General features: G+C 35.5%; 1 protein-coding gene across 1 annotated transcript; it reads left to right on the top strand.

Annotated features, from left to right (window-relative positions):
* Window positions 1-16,688: 16,688 nt before the first annotated feature.
* LOC110290175 (olfactory receptor 5D14-like) lies at window positions 16,689-17,716 on the top strand. The gene has a single exon (XM_021156668.1). It carries the CDS (start codon window positions 16,707-16,709, stop codon window positions 17,655-17,657), a length of 951 nt encoding a protein of 316 aa, XP_021012327.1. The 5' UTR covers window positions 16,689-16,706; the 3' UTR covers window positions 17,658-17,716.
* The last annotated feature ends 7,355 nt before the right edge of the window (window positions 17,717-25,071 follow it).

The raw sequence follows: 25,071 nt of genomic DNA, 5'->3' as shown, positions 1-25,071 counted from the left end.
GAAGGTATAATGGATATTATAATTCTAAATACTACATAATCAAATGCTCATTATGATGTGTTTTATATCAAATTATTTTGTAAAAGTAATTAAAATCATTTATCAATCAAAATGTTAAGTCATTTTTAATATAAATACCTACTTATAAGTTATATACTATATATTCATAAGTACAAATAGGTAGATCTGCAAAACCATGAACAAGAACCAGAATGAATCACAATGATAAGAACATTACCTAGAAAATTTTACATATATACATATATAAACCTATGTGTGTATGAATATATATATATATATATTTATAAGAATATAGATAGGGATACACACACACATATATGTGTGTATGTAAGTATTGTGTGACTATGAGTGTGTGAGTATGTGTGTGTATTGGAGAGGAGTATAGGAAATTGTTAGAGTGTTTGATGTCTGATATTGTCTACACAATTAATTTAAGAGAGTCAGGTGATATTGAATGTTTGGCAATCATTTTTGCAGAGGAAAAGTAGGAGTGTGAGAAGAGAGATGAGATGAGTGGGGGATAGGTGGTCACTAGGGAACAAGAACTGAAGGTAGAAGATGTGTCCTAATAATGGAGGGATCAGTCTGATGAGTGTAAGAATGTATAAAAATTGTGGGGGGTCGGTCTGACAAGGGTGGGGATGTGTATTAATAATGGATGACTAGATCTGATGAGGGTGGGGAGGGATGAGTGGACTCTAAGCAGTAGCATAGAGTGGAGAAAAGGAATCTGAAAAAGAAAAACCCATGAAATTATGTTGGCCTCATAAATGACTTTTACATTCCTTCATGACTTATTTAAACTTGTCCATAGCCTCTGAACCATTTCTTGGTTCCACTTTGTGAGTTCCTTCCATTCAGTGATGGAGGAAGATCTGGAAGTATCTGTCAAATAAACCCTTTCCTCCTTAACTTTTGTTATTTTATCATAGGTATAGCAACTTTAAGAAACTATCTATCATCTATTAATCTATCAATCTATTATCTATCAATTATATATTTTACATCTATTACTCTGTTATTCTGTCTTAGATGAGCTGACCTAAAATCTTCTAATGCACAATTAATTAAAATGTAATTGAAAATCTCTAATTAAAGAGCCCTTTGTTCTCTGAGGATGGTGCTATCCCAGGAGAACCTCCATTCTCCCACGGCCTCCCCTCCACTGTCATCAACCCATGAACCATACAGGTAAGCATCTCCTCACTGGCCCTGCTCCCTGAGCTCTCTGGGCTTAGATAAGTTGCCCTGAGCAGTGTGTTAGCCTAGGGAGACCTCATTCTCATGTCACCTCTTCTCCTGCCTTCATCAGACCTGAGGCTCCTGAATCATACAACTCTGCAGGTCCAGAACAATACAGCCCAAGGATACCCCTCAGAGGGCTACCACACCAGGACCATCAAGAATCACCCCTCTCCCAGTACCTACTATAACAAGTACATCAAGGGAATAAAACCTTCCAGATTTATAAAAGGCCCTCAAAAAAAAAAATCACAATCAACAGAAGAAGCCAGGGCAATATGACACCTTCAAAATATAGCTACTACATACAGCAAGCCCTGGTTCTCCTAACACAATGGAAACACACACACACAAAAATGACTATAAGTCCAATCTTATAAACATGACAGAGATCATTGAATAGGAAATGAATAAATACCTTACGGGAATACAGGACAATACAATTAAATAAAACTGCAAGACCCAAAAGTGGGAATAGAAGCAATAAAGTAAACACAAACTGAGGAAATCATGGAAATGGAAAACCTAAGGAAGAGAATAGGAACAACAGAGGAAAACATTACCAACAGACTACAAGAGATGAAAGAGCAAATATCATTTGTAGAAGATATAATAAAAAAATGATATATCAGACAAAGAAAATATTAAATCTACAAAATTTCTGACACACAACATCCAGAAACTTGAGACACCATAAAAAGATCTAACCTAAGAATAATGGGAATAGAAGAAAGTAGAATACCAGATTCAAGGCCCAGAAAATATTCTCAAAAATTATAGAAAATGTTTGTAACCTAAAAAAAAAGAGATGTCTAAAAACATATAAGAAATTTATAAAATACCAATTATACTGTGCCACAAGTGAAAATCCTCCTGCTATGTAGTAATCAAAACACAAAATATAGAGAAAAAAGAAAGAATATTAAATGCATCAAGGGGAAAAAGCAGGTAACAAACAAAGACAATGCTTCTAGAATTACACTCAACTTCTCCACAAGGAATCTAAAATATAGAAGGGCCTACACAGATATCTTGCAACCTCTAAAAAAAACTCCACAGGTGCCAACCTAGACTATGATAACCAACAGAACTCTCAATAACCATAGAGGTGGAAAACAAGATATTTTAAGTCAGATTCAAATTCAAACAGTATCTATCCACAAATTCAGCCATATAGAAAAAAATTAATAGAAGGAAACTTTAATGGGATAATGATAACTACATTCCCAAAACCAGGAAAGCACACGCACACACACACACACACACACACACACACACACACACGCACACACACACGCACACACACACATGCCACCACCACCACCACCACCACCCACTAGCAACAACAACAAAAGAACAGGAAATAACAATGTCTCATCTTTAATCTCTGTCAAGATGAATGGATTCAATTCCTGAATAAAAAGACTCAACCTAACAGAATAGATTAGAAAACAGGAACCATCATTCTGCTGCATTCAATAAACACACCTCAGCTATAAAGATACATATTACCTCAGAGTAAAGGGCTGGAAAAAAATTTCCAAGCAAATGGATCTAAGAAGCCAGCTCGAGTAGCCATTCTTACATCTAATAAAATAGATGTTCAACTAAAAACGAATAGGAAGGACACTTGATACTCATCAAAAGAAAAACCTCCCAAGATGATATGTCAATTCTGAACATCTATGCTCCAAAACACACCAGCAACTACTGTTGTAAAACCAATTTTGCTAAAGCGTAAATAGCTTAATAGTGGGAGACATCTACACCCCACTCTTACGAAATGGCAGGAATTTCAGACATAAAAAGAAAGAAAGTAACTAAAATAGATTATTAATCAAATGGACCTAAAAGACATCTATAGAGTATTTCACCCAAACTCAAGGAGAATACAACTTCTTCTCATCATCTTATGAGATTTCTCCTAAATTAACCATATGTTCAGTCAAAATCAAGCTTCAACAGATTTAAAAAGAAAAAACTGAAATATTGACTCTTATCTTGTATTCTTTGAGAAAATCAATTATAGAGAATTCCTTAGCCAAACAACTGAGAAACAGAGACAGAATCCAAATACACAAAATCAGTAATGAAAAGGCAGACATAACAACTGACACTGAAGAAATTCAAAGAATCATTAGGGCTCACTTCAAAAGCCTGTACACCACAAAATTAGAAAACCTTAACGAATGGATGGTTTTCTAGACAAATACTACTTGCCTAAGTTTAATCATGAACAGGTATATGATTTAAACAGTCCCATAACCACTACAGAAATGTATGCAGTATTTAAAATACTCCCAAGCAGAACAACAACAACAACAAAAGATCAGGGACAGATAGCTTTAGACTTTTTCCAGACTTTCAAAGAAGAGCTAGTACGAATACTCCTCAAACTCTTCCACAACATAAAAACAGAAAGAACCCTGCCAAACTTATTCTATCAGGCCACGGTCACCCTGACACCTAAAAACTACACAAAGGCTCAACAAAGAAAGAAAATTTAAGAGTAGTTCCTCTCATGAGCATTGATACAAAATTATTCTATAAAATACAAACTGAATCCAGGAACATGTCAAAGACATGATCCATCAAAATCAAGTATGCTTTATTTCAGGAATGGTAGGATTATTCAATATATGAAAATCCACCAACATAGTCAATCATATAAACAAACTGACAGTAATTACATAATTATCTCATCAGATTCTGAAAAACCCTTTGATAAAACACCCCTTCATATTAAAGGTATTAGAATAATCAGAGATAAAGGACACATACATAAACATAATCAAATATATTTTAAGCCAATAGCCAACATCAATAAATGGAGAGAAATTTAAATCATGTACATGAAAATCAGGGACAAGACCAGGTTGCCTACTCCCTCCCTATTTGTTAAATATAGTATATGAAATTCTAGCCAAAGCAGACAACTAAAGGAGACCAAAGGAAAAGAAATAGGAAAGAAAGCAATCAAAATATTTCTATTTGCAAATGATATAACAGTATGCAGAAGCAAACCAAAAAATTCTACCAGAGAATGCCTACAGCTGATACTCACCTTCAGCAAAGTGGCTGGATGTAAAACTAGCCCTAACAAATCAGTAGCCTTCCTTTATACACATGATAAACTGGATGACAAAAAAAAAAGATTTAGAGAGACCACACTCCTCACAATAGTCACAAATAATATAAAATATCTTGGTGTAACTCTAACCAAGTAAGTGAAAGATCTGTAAGACAAGAACTACAGGAGCCAGGCAGTGGCGGCACACGCCTTTAATCCCAGCACTTGGGAGGCAGAGGCAGGCAGATTTCTGAGTTCGAGGCCAGCCTGGTCTACAAAGTGAGTTCCAGGACAGCCAGGGCTGTACAGAGAAACCCTATCTCGAAAAAACAAAAAACAAAACAAGAACTACAGGAACCTGAACAATGAAACTGAAAAAGATATCAGAAGATGAAAAGATCTCCATGCCCATGGATAGGGAGTATTAACGTTGTGAAAATGGCCACCTTACCAAATGCAGTCTACATATTCAGTGTATTCCCCATAAAATAACAACATTTTTTTCTAGACCTTAAAAGAACAATTTTAAACTTCATATGGAAAATCAAAAAACCCAGGATAGCCAAAACAATCCTGAACAAGAAAGGAACTTCAGAAGGAATTACCATCCCTGATCTCAAGCTGTACTGCAGAAAAATAGTGATAAAAATGGCAAGCTGTTTTTATAGAAACAGACATGTTAATCAATGGAATTGAATCAAACATCTAAAAATAAACGCACACACCTATGGATACTTTTTAAATGAAGAATCCAAAAACCTCCAAAATGGAACACTGAAATCTTCAACAAATAGTGAAGGTCTAACTGGGTGGCTACATGCAGAAGAATGCAAATATACATATTTATAAGCCTGCACAAAACACAACTTTAAGTGGATCAAAAACATCAACATAAAAACAGGTACAATGAATCAAATAGAAACAAAAGGAGGAAACAGAATCAAAAACATTGGCACAGGGGGTAAGTTCCTAAACAAAATACCAATGACTCAGGCTCTAAGACAAACAGTTTATAAATGGGACCTCATGAATCTACAAAGCTTTTGTAAGGTAAAGGACACTGTAAACAGGACAAATTGGCAGTTATCAGATTGGAAAAGGATCTTATCCAACCCTACAATTGACAGAAGGCTAATACCATAGATTTACAAGGAACTCAAGAAGTTAGACAACCCAAATAACGCTATTAAAACATCAGGTACAGAGCTGAACAGAATTTTCTATAGTGGAATCTCAAATCGGTGAATAGCCCTTACAGAAATATTCAAAGTCCTTAATCATAAGGTAAATGCAAGTCAAAACAACTCGGAGGTTCCATCTTAGACCCACCAGAATGCCTAACAAACATTCAAGAGATAGTACATGCTAGCTAGCTACAGGAACACTTTGATGGTGGTTGTGAAAAAATCTTGTATGATCACTTTAGAAATAAATTTAGTAGTTTCTCAGAAAACTTGGAATAGTTTTACTTCAAGACCCAACTGAACCACCCCTGGGCATATATCCAAGAAAATTTCCAACATTCCACAAAAACACTTGGTCAAGAATGTTCTTAGCAGCTTTACTCATAAAAAAGAGAAACTGGAAGCAACCTAGATTCCCCTCAAATTAATAATGGATAAAGACAATGTGGTATATCTACATAATGGAATGCTATTCAGCTATGAAAAATGAAGACATGAATTTTGCATGCAAATGGATGTAACTGAGAATATCATCCTGAGTAATCCAGTCGGAAAAGAATATCCATGGTATGTACCACTAACAAGTGGGTACTATCCATAAAAGACAGGTATCATACTACATTCCACAGACCCAAAGAAGCTAAACAAAAAGGAAGGACCTAGGTACAAAGATCACTATCACTTACAAGGAGGAATAAAATTGTCATAAGAGGCAGATAGAGGGAGAGAACTGGGAGGAAGTAGGGACAGTGACAGGAAGGGAGGGTTCTGGGTCACAGGTGAGGAAGGAAAGGAGAGATGTCTAGATGGACATGAAAAATGCATGGCAATCTGCAACTGACAGGGGTGATGAGTTGGAGGGCATTGTCAAGAATAGACTGAGACCTGGCAGAGGTGCCCAATAATAAAAGGAGATGAACTTAGCTGTAACTCACTACATTGGGAATATGGAAGCAGAAGGAGGCACTTTCTGTAACCATGCAGGAACCCCAGCTGAGTAATAAAGATACCAACCTACCCACAAAACCCTACCCGACTCAATGCAGGGTGGCTTGGAATTACTGCATGGCAGAGATGGAGGTGGAACGCAGTAGAAGCATGGAAGCAACTTCCCCTCCTTGCCTGTGTTCACTTCCCTTTGCCATAACCCTCGCACCAGGTTTGGCCAGAGATTTCCATGGAAATCCTTTGGTACTCAGACCTACAAAAGCCAAAAAAAAGTTATTTTGCATATTGAATCTGTCTTCTAGCTTGAGTTTGAAATAGTTATTTGTGTCATAAACTCAAGTTTCAGTTCTACATTAGAAATGCAACACAGTTGGCCTAAACCTTATATTTTGCAGATTATCTTATGCTAGTGGTATTACTAGTTTTACATATCCTGATTCTCCTATAATTTCTGTTTAAAAAATAAACAAACAGCAATATAATCAAAGGTTTTTATTCAGCAAGTCCTATTTCGAACACTCAGAACAAAGCTTATACATACAAATAACACCACACAAAATCAAAAAGTTATACTTAGGAATGTGTATGCATAACATATATTACATATAATAAGATATATACAAAAATAGATTAAAAAGCTGTAAATTTGATGGGTAGTGGATACCCATATTTGGGAGGCTATTGGTGGGAGAAAAGGAATGAAGAATTATTGTAATTTAATTATCTCCGAAATAAAATAAAACCTAGAAATTGATGGTGGGAGCTGGAAAATATCAATTTGAAAAGGATTCTAATGTATTTTTACATTATTTTATATTTTAATCTCAAAGATTAAATGTTTCTTAAAGTGTCTCTACTGGGAAACAAGATAGGAGAAACAGTGCTCTAATCAGGTCCTGTATAAGAGCCATATATCTGTTCATTTTCTCTGTTTCTTCCCTTTTTTTATTAGTTAATTTCCTTATTTACATTTCAAATGTTATCCTCTTACCTGGTTTCCCAACTGAAAACCCCCTATCCCTTCCTCCCTCCCCTTGCTCACAAATTCAGAATTCACCCTCTCCTGCTTCCTGATCCTGGCATTCCCCTATAATAGGGCATTGAGCCTTCACAGGACCAAGGGCCTCTCCTCCCATTGATGACCTACTAGGCCATCCTCTGCTACACTTTGGTTGGTGGTTTAGTCCCTAGTAACTCTGGGGGTTCTGATTGGTACATATTGTTGTTCCTCCTATGGGACTGCTAACCCCTTCAGCTCCTTGGGTACTTTCTCTAGCTTCTGAAGTGGGAATCCTGTGCTCAGTCCAATGGAGGGCTGCGAGGATCCACTTATCAGGCACCGGTGGAGCCACTCTGGAGACAGCTATAACAGGCTTCTGTCAGTAAGCACTTCTTGGTATCCACAAAACTGTCTAGGTATGGTGATTGTATATGGGAGAGATGCCAAGGTATGGCAGTCTCTGGATTGTTATTCCTTCAGTCTCTGTTCCACACTTTATCTCTTTAACTCCTTCCATGGGCATTTTGTTCCCCTTTCTAAGAAGGATCAAAGACCATACTTTGATCTTCCTTCTTGAGTTTCAAGTGGTTAGTGAATTGTATTTTGGGTATTCCAAGCATTTGGGCTCATATCCACTTGTCACTGAGTGCATATGATGTGTGTTCTTTTGTGATTGGTTTACCTTACACAGGATGATATTTTCTAGTTCCATCCATTTTCCTAAAGATTTCATAAATTCATTGTTTTTAATAGCTGAGTAATACTCCATTGTGTAAATGTACAACATTATCTGTATCCCTTCCTCTGTTGAGGGACATCTGGGTTCTTTCCAGCTTCTGGCTATTATAAATAAGGCTGAGATGAACATAGTGGAGTATGTGTCCTTATTATTTGTTGGAGCATTTTCTGGGTATATGTCTAGGAGTGAAACATATAATCCTTAATGAAAATAATAAGTTTTATTTTATATTATACTCCAACATATACTTGAATTTAATTAAATATATGGTAGATGACTGTAGACATATAGGCCATAAAATATTAGCAGAGTATTTTCAAACTTGGTTGCAGATTATTTAGATACAATGTAAAGTAATAGTTAATTAAACAATTAATAAGATCAAATTAATCTACATTAAAATTAGTAGTAAATTTTATTAGCTGATACCATAAAATTTGAACATGATTGTTGTTCAACCATGAGGATGTGAATTCAGATAAAACACATCCAGTTAAAGGTGGAGCAGGTTTCTCTTCTAGCAAGGAGAGTTGACAATAAGAATCTATAGACTTGCTGAACAGGCAACCTAGCCAATTCAAAGACCTCTGGGTTCAGAGAAAAAAAATCAGTTTAAAGATAGTTGTTGGAGAATGATTGAGGAAGAAAACTAAATTCAGCCTCTGATTTCCACACTACCATGCATGTGCATGTACATACAGGGACACAAAATGTTGCATCCACCACATGCAAATAAATAAATTAATGACCTTTTATAATTCAATGAAATGAAGGCACAGCATATACAAATGTATGCGATATAATGAAAGGTGTGCCAATAGGAAAGTTCAAGGCACTAAGTACCTTCCAAAAGAAATCAGCAATTTCTTATACCAGCAATTTAGAAGTATACCTGAAACCTCTAGAAAAAAAAGCAAGCACACTAAAGAGGAATAAAAGGCAGGAAATAATGAAAACCAGAGCTGAAATAAATAAATTAGAAACAAGAAAATAATACAATGATTCAATGAAACCAAGACCTGGTTCTCTGACAAAATCAACAAAATAGAAAAACCCATAGCCAATCTAATCAAAACAGAACAAGGCAGCATACAAATAAATAAAAACAGAAATTAACAGGGAGAGATGAAAACAGACAATGAGGAAATTCAGAGAATCATTAGATCTTATTTCAAAGGCTTTACTCCACAAAATTGGAAAATCTTAACAAATTGATGATTTTCTAGACAGATACCACTTGGCACAGTTAAATCAAGATTAGGTAAACTAAAGAGCCCTGTAGTCCCAAGGGAAATATAAGTCATAAAAATCTCCCAACCAAAAAAGAGCCCAGGGTTTAATGCAGAATTCTACCAGACCTTCAAATAGGAGCTCATATAAATACTCTCTAAATTATTCAACAAAATGGAAACTGAAGGAACACCGCCAAGGTCATTCTATGAAGTCACAGTAACTCTGATAACTAAACTACAAAAAGACTTAACAAAGAAAGAGAATTTCAGACCAATTTCTGTTATTAGCAATGATGCAAAAATGATAAAATTCTCTCAAACCCAATCCAGAAACACATCAAAAACACCATACACCATGACCATTTAGGTTTCATACCAGGGATGCAAATATGGTACAAAATACAAAAGTCCATCAATATAATCCACCATATTAAGAAAAAAAATGAAAGAAAAAGATCACATGAGCATATCTTTAGATTCTGAAAAATCCTTTGACTAAATCCAACACTTCTTTATATTAAAATATTTAGAGAGTTTGAGATATAAGGGGCATACCTAAACATTATATAAGCAATTTGCAGAAAGGCAATAGCCAACATCAAATTAAATGGAGAGAAACTTGTTGCAATTCAATTAAAATCAGGGACAAGACAAGGGTTCCCACTCTTTCCCTGTCTATTTAACATAGTACTTAAAGTTCTAGCTAGACCAATAAGACAACTAAAATAGATAAAAGGAATACTTTTTGAAAGGAAGAAGTCAAAATTTTCTATTTGCAGATGATATGGTAGTATATGTCAGTGACCCCAAATATTCTACCAGAGATCCCCTACAGCTGATAACCAACCTCAGCAAAGTGGCTGGATACAAAATTACTCAAAAATTTAGTAGCCTGTCTTTATAGAAATGATAAACTAGCTGAGAAACTAATTTGGGGAAACAAAACAGCCTTGAATAATAAAAAGTATCTTAGTATAAATCTAACCAAGCAAGTGAAAGACCTATATGATAGGAACTTCAGGTCACTGACAAAAGAATCTGAGGAAGATATCAGAAAATGGAAAGATCTCCCATGCTTATGGATGGTATGATTAACATAGTGAAAATGGCCATCTTACTAAAAGCAATGAACAGAATCAATGTGATTCCTACTAACATTCCAATACAATTGTTTACAGACTTTTCTAGAGCAATTCTTATCTATTTATGGAAAATGACAACAACAACAACAACAAACAAGATAGCTAAAACAATCCTGATCAACAAAAAAACTTCTGGAGGTATCACCATCCCTAATCTCACATTGTACTACAGAGTTATGGTAATAAATGCTACATGGTATTGATGTAGAAAAGGACATGTTGATCAATGGAATCAAATCAAAGACCCTAAAATAAACCAATACACCAACAGACATTTGAATTTCGACAAAGAAGCAAAAGCATACAATGAAAAAACGGGAAACATCTTCAACAAACAGTGCTGGTCTAACTGTATGTCTCCATGTAGAAGAATGCAAATGAATCCTTATGTTTTACCCTTCACAAAACTTCAGTCCAATTGGATCAGTGTCCTCAATGCAAAACCAGACATACTAAATCTAATAGATCAGAAATTGGGGAATATCCTTTAACTAATTGGTACAGGAGATAATTTCCTAAGATATCAATGGCTCAGGCTTTGAGATCAACATTTGGTGAATGGGACCTCAAGAAATAAAAAAGCCTCTGTACCTCTGTAAGGGCATACTAATAAAGAACTCAGGAAGTTAGATGCCAAAACCACAAATAATCTAATTCTCAAAATGGGGTACAGAGCTAAACATAATTCTCAACAAAGGAATCTCAAATGGCTGAGAAGCACTTAAAGAAATGTTTAAAGTCCTTAGTCATTATGGAAATGCAAATCAAAACAAATATGAGATTCCACCCTGCATTAGTCAGACTAGGTAAGAAAGAAACAAATAAACAAAAAACACAAGAGATAGCACATGCTGGATAAGATGTGGAATAAGGGAAATACTCCATTGCTGGATGGAGTGCAAATTTGTTCAACTTCTTTGGAAATCAATTTGGCTGTTTCTCAGAAATTGTAAATAGCCAGATATACCATGTCTGGGCATATAACCAAATGATACTCCACTATACCACTGACACTTCATCACCCATGTTGTTAGCAAATTTATTAGTGAGAAACTGGAAACAACCTACATGTCCCTCAACTAAAAAACTGTATAAAGAAAATGTGCTAAAATTACACAATGAAATACTATTAAGCTATTAAAAACAAGCACATCATGAAATTGGCAGGCAGGTGGGTAGAACATGAGACTATCACCCTGAATAAGATAAGCCAGACTTAAAAGGACTTTCATGGTATATACTCACTTGTAAGTGGATATAAGCCATAAAATACAGTATACTCGCACTACACTCCACAGACCCCAAGAAGCTAAACAAGAAGGAAGGCCAAGTGAGGTTGCTTGAATCTCATTTCAAAAAACTCACAAGAGGGGGAATATAATAGTGGTAGGTGGCAGAAGAAGGGAAGTAACTGAGTAGCAGAAGAGATGTAGAGGCTTATGGGAATGGTTTCAGGATCAAGTGGGGTGAGAGGCAGGGGAGAAAGCCAGAGAATGAAAGGCTATCTGCACTGGTGGGGAAGAGGTTCAGTGGGCATCTCAAGAACATGACGGAACACTAATGGGGAGGCTCCCAGGAATCAATGAGATTGAACTTAAGTAAGATTCAGAGCAGTGTAGATATGGAACCTGTATAGGATACCTCCTGTAGACAGGCAGAAACCACAGTAGAGAGATAGGTACACCAACCTACCCACAAAACTTTCAACCAAAATTTATCCTGCCTACAAGATAGCATGGCTATCTTCTAAGAGTGTCCACCCAGTGGCTGACTCAGACTGATGCACAGACCCACAGCCAAACATCTGATGGAGCTTGGGGACTCTTATGAAAGAGCTAGAGGAAAGACTGAGGGCACTGAACAGGATAAGAAGTACACAGGAAGACCAACAGAATCAACTATACTGGACACTTAGGCCATCTCAGAGACTGAACATGGGCTGGACCCAGGAGTCCTCTACATGCAGCATATGTACAGTTTAGTCTTCATGTGAGTCCTGATAACCATAACAAGCTCTACTCCTAATGCTGTTGTCTGTGTATAGAATCTGTTCTCCCAACTGCCTGGCTTCAGTAGAAGTGCCTAGATCTGTAGACTTGATGTGCAAGGTAGTGGGGACAGCCAGGAGCAACCTCCGCTCTCTCAGAAAAGAAGAGCAGAGGGCTGGAGAGATGGCTTAGAGGTTATGAGCACTGACTGTTCTTCCTAGAGGTCCTGAGTTCAATTCCCAGGAACCACATGGTAGCTCAAAACCATCTGTAATAGGATCTGATTCCCTCTTCTGGTGCATATAAGGACAGTGACAATATACTCACGTACATAAAATAAATAAATCTTTTTAAAAAATGAAAGAAGAAAAGAAGAGGAGAAGGGATGGATAGAAGGACTTGGGAGATAGGGAAGAGGATGAGGATCAGAGGCCTCGATGTAAAGTTCACAGTACAAAACAAGCAAAATCAAACAAATCACACCCAATTAAATGGTAAAATATACTTTGATATCTGAATTTAAAAAAATCCCTAAAATTTGGTAATGACAAGAAATGATCTCATACTGATTTATACTTTGGTTCTATGTATATCTATGTACATATAAATAAGCTCCAGTTTCCCCCTACAAGTGTCACATCTGCAGCCACAAACTCAGCTGGAAGTATATGGATTTGGTTTTACATTAACTATGCATACTGCAACTCATTCTTTTTTTTTAATTTATTTTTTTTTATTAGGTATTTTCCTCAATTACATTTCCAATGCTATCCAAAAAGTCCCCAATACACTCCCCCCCAAGTCCCCCACCCACCCACCCCCACCCCTTGACCCTGGAATTCCCCTGTACTGGGGCATATAAAGTTGGCAAGTCCAATGGGCCTCTCTTTCCAGTGATGGCCGACTAGGCCATCTTTTGATACAAATGCAGCTAGAGTCAAGAGCTCTGGGGTACTGGTTAGTTCATAAGTGTTCCACCTATGGGGTTGCAGTTCCCTTTAGCTCCTTGGGTACTTTCTCTAGCTCCTCCATTGGGGGCCCTGTGATCCATCCAATAGCTGACTGTGAGCATCCACTTCTGTGTTTGCTAGNCCCCGGCATTGTCTCACAAGAGACAGCTATATNTGGGNNCTTTCANNAAAATCTTGNTAGTGTATGCAATGGTGTCAGCNTTTGGAAGCTGATTATGNGATGGATCCCTGGATATGGCAGTCTTTAGATGGTCCATCCTTTCTTCACAGCTCCAAACTTTATCTCTGTAACTCTTTCCATGGGTATTTTGTTCCCAATTCCAAGAAGGGGAACAGTATCCACACTTTGGTCTTCGTTCTTCTTGAGTTTCATGCGTTTAACAAATTGTATCTTATATCTTGGGTATCCTAAGTTTTGGGGCTAATATCCACTTATCAGTGAGTACATATTGTGTGAGTTCTGTAATTTTAATATAGCTATTTTAACTGTTTGATGAGAAAATACCTAAAACCAAGTTGATTCTTCCCCAGTCTGTGAATTTTGGCTAGTGTGCTGACTTCACTTGGGTTCTATTACTTTACAACCAATAGGTTGACATTAGAGCACATGCTTCCATTGATACTCATCAGCAGGGTTGTAGGGCTGTGTGCTGTGACACCATATCTTTTCAAGGAGTATCTCATACACCTTTGAGTCTCAGTAGCTTCTATTTTTTTTTTCAGTTGTGACTACAGAAAGAGAATATAGAATAGTGTATCTAGGTACCTCTAGTTCTGAATCTTCACATATCTTGTGTCAGAAAAAAGATGATTATTATAACTTAATGTGCCTATCACTCTTCTTGTAGGAGAAGGATTATTTCTTTGACAATAGTGTCTTAACCTACTCCAATTCATTGTTTATTTATAAAAATTCTTATCAACTCAATAATGACAAACATAGGAATAGAAGATCCAACATTTATGTTGATTGTATAAATTCTGCTTCTTAATAATCAATAGAAATATGTCATGATATATTGTTTATAGGTTGTAAGTATTTAGTGTAGTTTGAGGATAGCATTGCACATATCTATATGTGTGCTTTTGATATTGTCTGAAAATTGTGTTTAGTATATGATCCTCATGTTCCAAGCATGATTTTTTCATTTTTTATTTTTTTGAGATAAAATATAATAGCATAATTTCCCTCCTTACTTCCTTTTTACTCCATGGCCTCATTTTCCTTAATTGTTACTCACATAGCACCAAAACCATTAAATCCCTGGTATTTTTCAGGACCATTGTACAACAGGACTAGAGTTTGCCACTCTGTAGTTTTGTGTGTTGTTAGTATACATAAGAAGTCACCTGAAAATCGGGCTTTATTATGTTATTCCATATTCAAATTATCTCTGGGAATATGAAAGAAGATGTTCAAGTGCTCATCTTATAAGTCCCTCACAAATGGAACAGCAGGCTGTGCCTAAATTTGTTCATGCTTGTAATATCCTTTCCCCTAACTGTCTTGCTTCTGGGAGAAGAGGCACCTAGGCCTGCAGAGACATTATGTGCCAGAGTGGACAGATACTGAGGTCTGACCTCCACTCACTTAGAGGAGAAGGGGATGTGGATGTGAGAAGTGACTGTGGGAGGCCACATGCCCAGTAGTAGATTAACAACATCTAATGAATTCAAGGACACCATTGGATGTTCCTTATCTCCTACAGTCGTGTGAGACCTTATAAAATATTATTTTGATTTTACTTCATCTCTCTTTTTTAGCTTGCAGGTCATTAGTATAAACATTACTTTTCCAATTTGTGTTATTCTATAATATCTGAGTTTGTGAATGAGTGGAGCTCTGTGTCTATATCTGTTTCTTGTGTGTTTTCTTGGAATTTTTTTCCTCTGCTTGTTGTATACTATTTCAATGTTTTTATTTTATCAGATATTTTATTTTGATCCCTTTGAAGAGTGTTCTCCTATGAGACAAAGAAGGAAGTGAATCCAGATGCAAGGGAAGGTTAGGAGGAAGTAAGAAAAGAAGATGAAGCCATAATGAGATAAAATGTGAGATAAAAAGCTATTTTAATAAAAGGGGAAATGCTTGACTGAAAAACTGACACAGAGAAGTTATCTTAAGAGAGATTTGTATTCCTTGACAACTTTGAAGATCTATATAACACATAACTGTGTGGCCTATCAAATGTTATGAGCAATCTCTCTATGCCAAATGTTTCCTACAAAATGTCATGCATGCTGAATTAGAGGGCCCAAGTAAAGTGGTGGCTTGCATGGTACACTGAATACGTCAGAGAAATTTTTTTGCTTTATGTATTACACACAATCTATTACTTTTTACTTAAAAAGCATTAAATTTTTTGCCTTAATTGCTATAGACTCTTTTACAAAATCCAAAGAGCTATATTAAGCTTAGCAGAAGATAAGTGAATGTTTGGATGTTATTTTAATGCCAGTGACAGAAGATGTTTGAATTATAGACTAACGGTGCTTAAGAGTGAACTTCATGGCAGGATTTCCTTTGTAATTTCAAGGAAAGTCTCATTATTAAAGATTCTTCAAGAGGAGATTTATTATTCATAGTAATTACCTGCTCTGAGCCTGTATGGAATACTGTCTTGAATTTTCTCTAGAGTTAGTCCCCAGAGATATCAGGTAAATATAAAATCTTTTCTCTTTCTGCTGTTCTAAATTTACAGAGCACCAGAAGTATGCTGACTCGCTCTGTAACAAGTGAGTTTATTCAGATTTCTTTTGCTACTGTGAAAATGTCTTTTGCCTGACATTGAAATAAGATATTCTTTGATTTTTCTTTCTTATGTTAAATTCTTAAGCCAGAGACAATAATATTCAGGAGCAAAGTAAATACATAAAGGAAAAGCCTCAATCATCAGCAATAATTACGAAAGAAAGCATTAAACCTTTTCAGAGTATGCCTAATGCCTCAGTGATATTATAAAGCAAAATATGGCCAAATGGCACTGTTTACATATTTTCTCTTAGATTTCTCTAATCTTCTATTTTTTGTAATAAAAAAAATCACATTGGTTTGATTTGTGCAAATGACCAAACTAAAATAGCCTTTTATACTCCTATTTTAAAATATTTGATATTTCTTACATGATTTTGTATTAAACAGGTGAGTCTTCTGTCTCAGCTGTCTACTATGGTGCCACTGGAAAGAAATGTGAGTGTGGAGATTAACTTTGTCCTGTTGGGCTTCACAGACTACCCTAACCTTCAGATTCCCCTTTTCCTAATCTTTCTCTTCATGTACATCATCACTGTAGTGGGAAACCTTGGCATGACAGTGCTCATCAATATTGACCCTAAGTTCCACACTCCAATGTACTTTTTCCTTAGCCACCTTTCTTTTGTTGACTTCTGCTACTCAACCATCATAACACCCAAGCTGCTTGAAAACTTGGTCCTGGCTGATAAAATTATACTTTACTTCAGCTGCATGTTGCAGTACTTCCTGTCCTGTGTGGCTCTGGTGGCTGAGTCCTACTTACTAGCAGTTATGGCTTATGATCGCTTCGTGGCCATTTGTAATCCCTTGCTGTATACTGTGGCCATGTCACCGAAGCTGTGCATCCTGCTTGTGACTGGGTCATATATCTGGAGTACCTTTGAAACGTTGATTCTCCTTTGCTATGCTCTGCAGCTAAAGTTTTCAAGATTTAATGTGATCAACCATTTCTTTTGTGAATATACTGCCCTCATTGCTGTCTCTCGTTCTGATATATACATTCCCAGCTTGCTACTCTTTTGTTTTGCAACCTTCAATGAAGTGAGTACACTCCTGATCATTCTCACTTCTTACGTGTTCATTTTCGTGACAGTATTAAAAATCAAATCTGCTAGTGGACGTCGCAAAGCCTTCTCTACCTGTGCTTCCCACCTGACTGCCATCACTATTTTTCATGGAACCATACTTTCCCTATACTGTATACCTAACTCCAAAAACTCTAGGAATGCTGTCAAAGTAGCCTCGGTCTTTTATGCAGTTGTCAATCCCTTGCTTAACCCTCTTATCTACAGCTTGAGAAACAAGGATGTGAAAGAGGTTTTTCAGAAATTAGTGAGCACTTCACTGAAGTTCCAACTTCACTAATCCATCTTAAAATATGCCCAAAACAATTATAAAATTAGAACAATGGCTGTTTCTATCTACCATGATACATATTTGCTTGAATTATTTTGATTGATATGATGCATAGTTAGTAAAATTCAACTCAGAAAATGAAGGCAAATGTGGATACTATTTAGAGGAAATGGAAAATATTTTGGTGTACAATGTTTATTTCAAGTCTATCTATAACAATAATGATGACAATGATAATAATAATTTTCACAATAAAAATTAGTAAGCAAATAAGAATGTAATTTCTTCTGAAAGACTGACAACACAGAAATGCAGAAATCTTGTTTGGTTGTGTTATAAGCATGACAGAGTGCTTCTGAATGTAAACTTCAGGGAAATTCTGTCAGTCACTGTTAATAGAGGCTTGACATTAAATTACATTATTAAAGCACATGGGAGTATCTTTACATCATATATTCATTTCATTCTTAACGTTCTACAAATGGTGTGTATACAGTACACAGAACTCTATAGTAACTCTTTTGAGAGGCCTGCATCAAAATAATACCTACATCTCTTTGGTGGAATATGACACAAATATCTAATGAAATGGTGAAGAACTGGCTGTCATGATTTAAAATTCAAGGTAAACTCTACAAATTGAATATCTACTTCCTTTTCTATAAAGCAGTTATTAGACACTGAGTGATAGATGTCATAGACCTAGCTCTGTGTTTCAAAAAGGAAAATGTTTGAATGATTTTATTTCTAAGATATCACTTAGATATTATTGAGAAAAAGTTTCATTCCTATAATAAGTTGTTATCAAATTACTTAGAAACATCGTGTATAGTAATTCATAAAAAGAAAAAACAAATAATTACTCAGAAATATTTGCAGATCATATTCTGCTATTTATGTTTCATTGTTTATATGAGTGAGTGAATGATCCTAAATACCTGGTATTAAAAATTCCATGAATTAAAATAAATTTGAATGATAAGAAAACATTACTTGAGTTAATGTAAATTATAAAATATCTATTTTAAAATATTATCACTTTGGATGAAATAGTTTTATACAATATTTTATTGATTTCCCAAAAACTAAGTGCTAAAGTTTAACCATTAAATTCCATGCAATGAACATTAACTCATTAATAAAAATGACTAAACACTGTGAAAATGCATATTTGCATATAAATATTGATATAAGATTACTTAGATTTTACATACAATAGTCATTTTAAAGTAAGTGTTTCTCATCATAGAGATGGAATAAGAGCATATATGTGTTACCATTTCTTTTCTGTAAGAATAGTTGCAAACCAAAACTTTAATGGCACAGCTATGGAGGCTTGAACACAAATAACCTTAATAGTGCCATATGCTTGAATCCTTGGTCTCCAGTTACTAAAAATGTTTGGGAAGGATTAGCAAATGGGGTCTTGCTGGAGGAATTATGCCACTCAGAGGGGGATTTGAGGGTTCAAAAACCTTGAGTCCTCCTCCTCTTCTTCCTCCTCTCCCTTCCTCTCCTTGCCTTCTGTCTCTGTCTCTGTCTCTCTCTCTCTGTCTCTCTCTCTCTGTCTGTCTCTCTCTCTGTGTCTCTGTCTCTCTGTCTCTGTCTCTGTCTCTGTCTCTGTCTCTGTCTCTGTCTCTGTCTCTCTCTCTCTCTCTCTCTCTCTCTCTCTCTCTCTCTCTTCTTCCACTTTTCAGATCAGACGTGTACCTTAGCTACGTCTCTAGCACTTTTCCAGCTTTTGTGCTGCCATGTTTCTCACCATGATGGTCATGAATTCAAACTGCTAAAACTGTGGGCCCCCAATAAATGCCTTCTTTTGTAAGTTTTCTCATTGATAGTCTTTTGTCATGCAATGAAAAAATAACTAAAACAAGTGTTTTAGGTATGGTGGTAAGGAAACAAACATTTTTATGCATTCCAGAAGTGGGACAAGACTTAGTCTTCACATGAGACTATTTGAGGGGCCACCAACATTAAATTCATATCATCTGACATACATTCAAAAGTCATAGTCTAGGAACACAGGAATATAGTCCTAATCATATCTCCCAGAGATAAAGTAACAAACTTATAGAAACATTAAAAAACATCTAAAAACATGTCTAACAGCACCAATGCAAGTAAAATTCAATAACAAGATGATTGAATAAAATTTTGGTTACTACCAAGGAGTAAAGGAAATAGGAAAATGTTTAAATGTTAGTATTTTCGTTTCCAGGTGAAATTTTTTTAAATTTTAAAAAATTTGTATTTTATTATTTTAATTTATGTTTATAAATGTTTTGCATAGATGTTATACCATGCTCATTTTTGGTACCAGTCAAAGCTGACAGAGTGTACAGGTGATTGTTAGCCAATGTTTGAGTTCTGGGATTTTGACCCAGGGGTTATAAAAAAATTAACAACTTTCTTAACAACTGAGCCCTTTTTCAAAATGTCCACTTGCATTTTTTAATAAGTAAAAATCAAGACATGTAAGAGAGATTATATTATGAAAAAATGTGTCAAACAATGTATATTAAAATTGAAAAAACAATAAATATATATGGAATAACATTTGATTACATTAATAGATAAATAATTATAGGCTAGGGTTCCCAAAATACTGGAAGAGTTAGGTCTCAAAACATGAAGAATTTAAGCACAGATAACTTACTCTCAAGCATATTTAGGAATTTCCTTGAATGTAATGGCCCTCAAAATAAGTCTCATAAAAATATCTTTAATCACAAATTATTCTGGATTTCACCAATATTTTCTTTTAAAATAGAACTAAAGGTCTTTGGGTAAATGATTCATGTTCTAGTCTAAAGTATTAACCATTACAAATGAATCCTGGATAGTGTTACACTCAACAACTAGTGATAATTTAAAGGATATAAAAACAGTAATTTAAATTGGTATATTTAGTTATAGATTAAAATTTCTATAAAAGTGAATATTCACTATAGTTGGTTTAAAGGCATAATATTTTCAACCCTCTTTGGAATTAAAAATGATAAACTAATGGATGCATAACTAACCTTTGGTCCCTACTAAGTATGTTTACATGCTCATCATTCTTATGAAAATTTAACAAAACACCAATAATTTATACTTTCTGTTTTTAAATCAACCTTAAGATTTCATTCCAAAGCCAGGCGTGGTGGCACATGCCTTTAATCTCAGCACTTGGGGGGCAGAGGCAGGTGGATTTCTTAGTCAAGGCCAGCCTGATCTACAAAGTGAGTTCCAGGACAGCCAGGGCTACACAGAGAAACCCTGTCTCAAAAACAAACAAACAAACAAACAAACAATAAACAAAACAAAATATGATTTCATCACATAATGGGAAGAGAAAATTGAGAATCAGTAAGTATAAACAGTAGAATTAGACAAATACAATGTGAAAGTTTTGATTTAATAATGGGTTTTAATAATAATTTCAAAGTGTAGTAAAATAATTGCAAACAGCTTGATAATTCAAAAATTAAATTTTCATTTTTGCCTGTACCTGAATCTATTGATGAGAGTGGGACGTGAAATTTCTTTTCACATACCTCCATGTATGTGGCACAAAGGAGCAGTTGTGAATAACTCTTGCCTAACTGAAATTTAAAAATTCACTCAAATTTATAAGTATTTCATCTCACTATCTATTTTAAATGACTGTTTCAAAGATGAAATCAATACCAAATGAACCAGCATGAGAGTCTAAGTAAGAATGAGCTACAAATGTTTGATCCTTTCCATTCCCAAATTTGCCAAATTATATACATCTTATGTAATGTACACACCTATTTCAGAATGCAGATAACAGTTATTAATTGACTCTTGATAATATAAAGCAAAAGGAAATTGATGTTCAAATACAGAAAATTAAGCATGAATTACATACTTAATGAGACTGACAATAATATCATATGGGTAACAATTTTTTGTCAAAACTGTTCAAATAATCTTTATTTTACAAGTGATTATACTTTAGCCAGGAAGTATAGGCACACACCTTTATTCCCAAAGCTCCAGTGGAAGAGGTAAGCAGATTTCTGAGTTCAAAGCCAGCCTGCTTTTCTGAGCTAGTCCCAGGAAAGACAACTACACAGAGAAATGGTGTCAAAAAGGAAAAATGATGGTTACACTTTTCATGAATCATAAGTGGAAGCACAATAAAAAGTGTATTGACAGAAAAAAGAAACATAGAAATATGGTAGTAGTTTAAATGACCTAAATTAATGGGATCAGAGATCAGCAACTTATACTCATGAGTGGCTTGAATTTTACGAAGTGAATATTTGACATATGTGTTTTGCAGGCTGATCATAGAAGTTTTTGGATAAGAAGTACTTGGAAAACGGAAAGCATTTATGTCTGAGAACAATTAATTCATACACTCCTTTGTTTTAAAGTTTTCAGTCTTGGACATATTGATGTTTCAATGAAAACCTTCAAAGATATACAGATATGAAATAAAATTAAGATGTTTCTTCTGGTTTTGTCATTTCAGATTTTTTTCTTTAAATCTAAATGTATTGACATAAGTTTTTAAAAATTCATTCATTTTATTAGATATTTATTTGTTTTTCCGTATGCCTATATGTGCACCATGTACATACCTGGTATGTTCAGAGGTCAGAAGACATTAGGAGGTTATTGGAATAACAATGGTTATAAGCTGCCATGGTGGTGCTGGAAAGAGATTCAAGATTCTCTGGAAAAACAGGAAATGCTTTTAACTGCTAGGCCATGTCTCCAGTCCCTATCTGTAGTTCCTTTATAATGTTAAGTAAAAGAAAGTTTTCCATTTAAAAGAAGGCAAAATGAGACTGGCAGGGATGAGGAAATTACCAAAACTCTAATGTGTAAAAGTATGAAATTGTCAAAAAGTAAACTTAACCAAAAATAAATTAACTTAAAATATAAAAATACAATCTCATAGTAATCGCAACTCATTCTTACAATAAAAACCAACTTTGAAAATGTATATGGATAAACCCAGTTGGAGTTCTTTATTTTTGCCATAGATAATGTTACCTTATATTATTCTTGGAATAGTCTTAAAAAAACATTGAAAGTGCATAATATACTCCCATAGTGCAAAGTTATTAGAGTGTATACATTAATCTTCTTTTTAAAAATATAGTATTTTATTTATTCTTTATAATTTTGTGCATGTATGTTGATATTATCTGTTTCCTACTACCTCCTTTTAAGTTCCTAGAGAACTTACCAAACCTTCCCCGTCAAAAATGATTATCTTAAAAATTATTATTAATAGTTCACTGAGTTAAAACTACATTAACATAGCATATAAAGTTTTGTCTCATTGACTAGTGAATGAGAAACCTACTGGTGCCCAATTACCCATAGAAAAGTGATTCTTTTTATTTAGCTTCCTTCAACTATCAGTTTTCTAAGCAAGGCTTAATTAAGCATAATGTGTAATTCTGCTTTAAATGTGCTGCATGAAAGGTCATGTTAAGAGGTTTTAGCAATGTTTTGTAAATAGGCTGGTAAAATAGTGGCTAAACCTCTGGCAGGTCTCCTACCTTGTTCCTAGAGGGTGCTTTTTTTTATGTTTCATGGTTTTCATGTAGATTCTCTTTAAAAAGATTGAGAGGCACACTGACAATTCTCTTATGTTAGAGAGTATTGTGGAGTTGGTGAAGCACAAGAGAATTTGGGAAGATTTCAAAGTTTTTGGGAATCAAAAAGAGCCAGTGGAAGGAGAACAAGGTTCAGGGATGACATCTGAAACTGGGAATATATTGCATGATGAAAAGGGGAAGCAAAATTGGCTGGAAGGTTAACTACCACTCATCCTGTTCCATGTACATTCACTGCTAGGCAGCCAAAGCACCACTGTGAAATTTAGGGGCTGGGAAAAGCAGGAAATGGTACAGGTACAACTCGAGAGTGTTAATCCAAGTGCACCACCAGAAAATTTTCTTGGTCTGACACAGGCACCTGCAGCCTTCCCAGTCTTTGTGCATGATTTGCCTGCTAGTAATGGTGTTTCTGCCTATAATTAGTGGATCTGCCATTATACAGAATTGGTAGATCTAAAGCACTTTATAGAGGCTATGCTATTATATAACTTGCACTCTCCATTTGTTAAAGAATTGTTAAATATTTGGGCTACACAGAATAAGGTTATTCCCCAAGACTAGAAATGATTGATCTCAGCTGTTTTATAAGCTGGACAACAATTACAGTGTTTTTCATGATGTAGGCACAAAGTCACAAAATAAAACAACAGAATATAGCAAGGGGAAATAAATATTACTAAAGATCAACTGCTTAGTGAAAGATGTTCTGCTAATTTACAAGAACAAATCCAATCTATTGATGGTATAATTGAACAGGGTTGTGTTATGGCTTTAAGGATTTGTGATATGATTGAGGAAGCAGGGGGTGGGGGAAATCTACCTCATTTACAAAGGTAATACAGGGACCTACAGAAGCATTCATTGGTTTTTTTAATATCATTTTTATTAGGTATTTATTTCATTTACATTTCCAATGCTATCCCAAAAGTCCCCCACACCCTCCCCCACCCACTCCTCCACCCACCCACTCCCACTTCTTGGCCCTGGTGTTCCCCTGTACTGAGGCATATAAAGTTTGCACGACCAAAGGGCCTCTCTTTCCACTGTTGGCCGAATAGGCTATCTTCTGATAAATATGCAGCTAGAGACACAAGCTCTGTGGGGCGGGGGGGACTGGTTAGTTCATATTATTGTTCCACCTATAGGGTTGCAGATCCCCCCAGCTCCTTGGGTACTTTCTCTAGCTCCTCCATTGGGGGTCCTGGGATCCATCCAATAGCTGACTGCGAGCATTCACTATTGTGTTTGCTAGGCCCAAGCATAGTCTCACAAGAGACAGCTATATCAGGGTCCTTTCAGCAAAATCTTGCTAGTGTATGCAATGGTGTCAGCATTGAGGCAGATTATGGGATGGATCTCTGGGTATGGCAGTCTCTAGATGGTCCATCCTTTCATCTCAGCTCCAAACTTTGTCTTTGTAACTCCTTCCATGGGTGTTTTGTTACCAATTCTAAGAATGGGCAAAGTATCCACACTTTGGTATTCATTCTTCTTGAGTTTCATGTGTTTCACAATTTGTATATTATATCTTGGGTAGTCTAAGTTTCTGGGCTAATATCCACTTATCAGTGAGTACATATCATGTGAGTTCTTTTGTGATTGGGTTACCTCACTCAAGATGTTGCCCTCCAGGTCCATCCATTTGGCTAGGAATTTCATAAATTCATTCCTTTTAATAGCTCAGTAGTACTCCAAATTCCATCTCAATTCTTCAACGAATTAGAAAGGGCAATCTCCAAATTCATCTGGAATAACAAAAAACCTAGGATAGCAAAAACTCTTCTCAAGGATAAAAGAACCTCTGGTGGAATCACCATGTGTGACCTAAAGCT

Source organism: Mus caroli, chromosome 2, assembly GCF_900094665.2.
Source record: "Mus caroli chromosome 2, CAROLI_EIJ_v1.1, whole genome shotgun sequence".
Classification (NCBI taxonomy): domain Eukaryota; kingdom Metazoa; phylum Chordata; class Mammalia; order Rodentia; family Muridae; genus Mus; species Mus caroli.
Note: the sequence above shows the minus strand (reverse complement) of the source record. Positions and strands in the feature narration are given on the sequence as shown.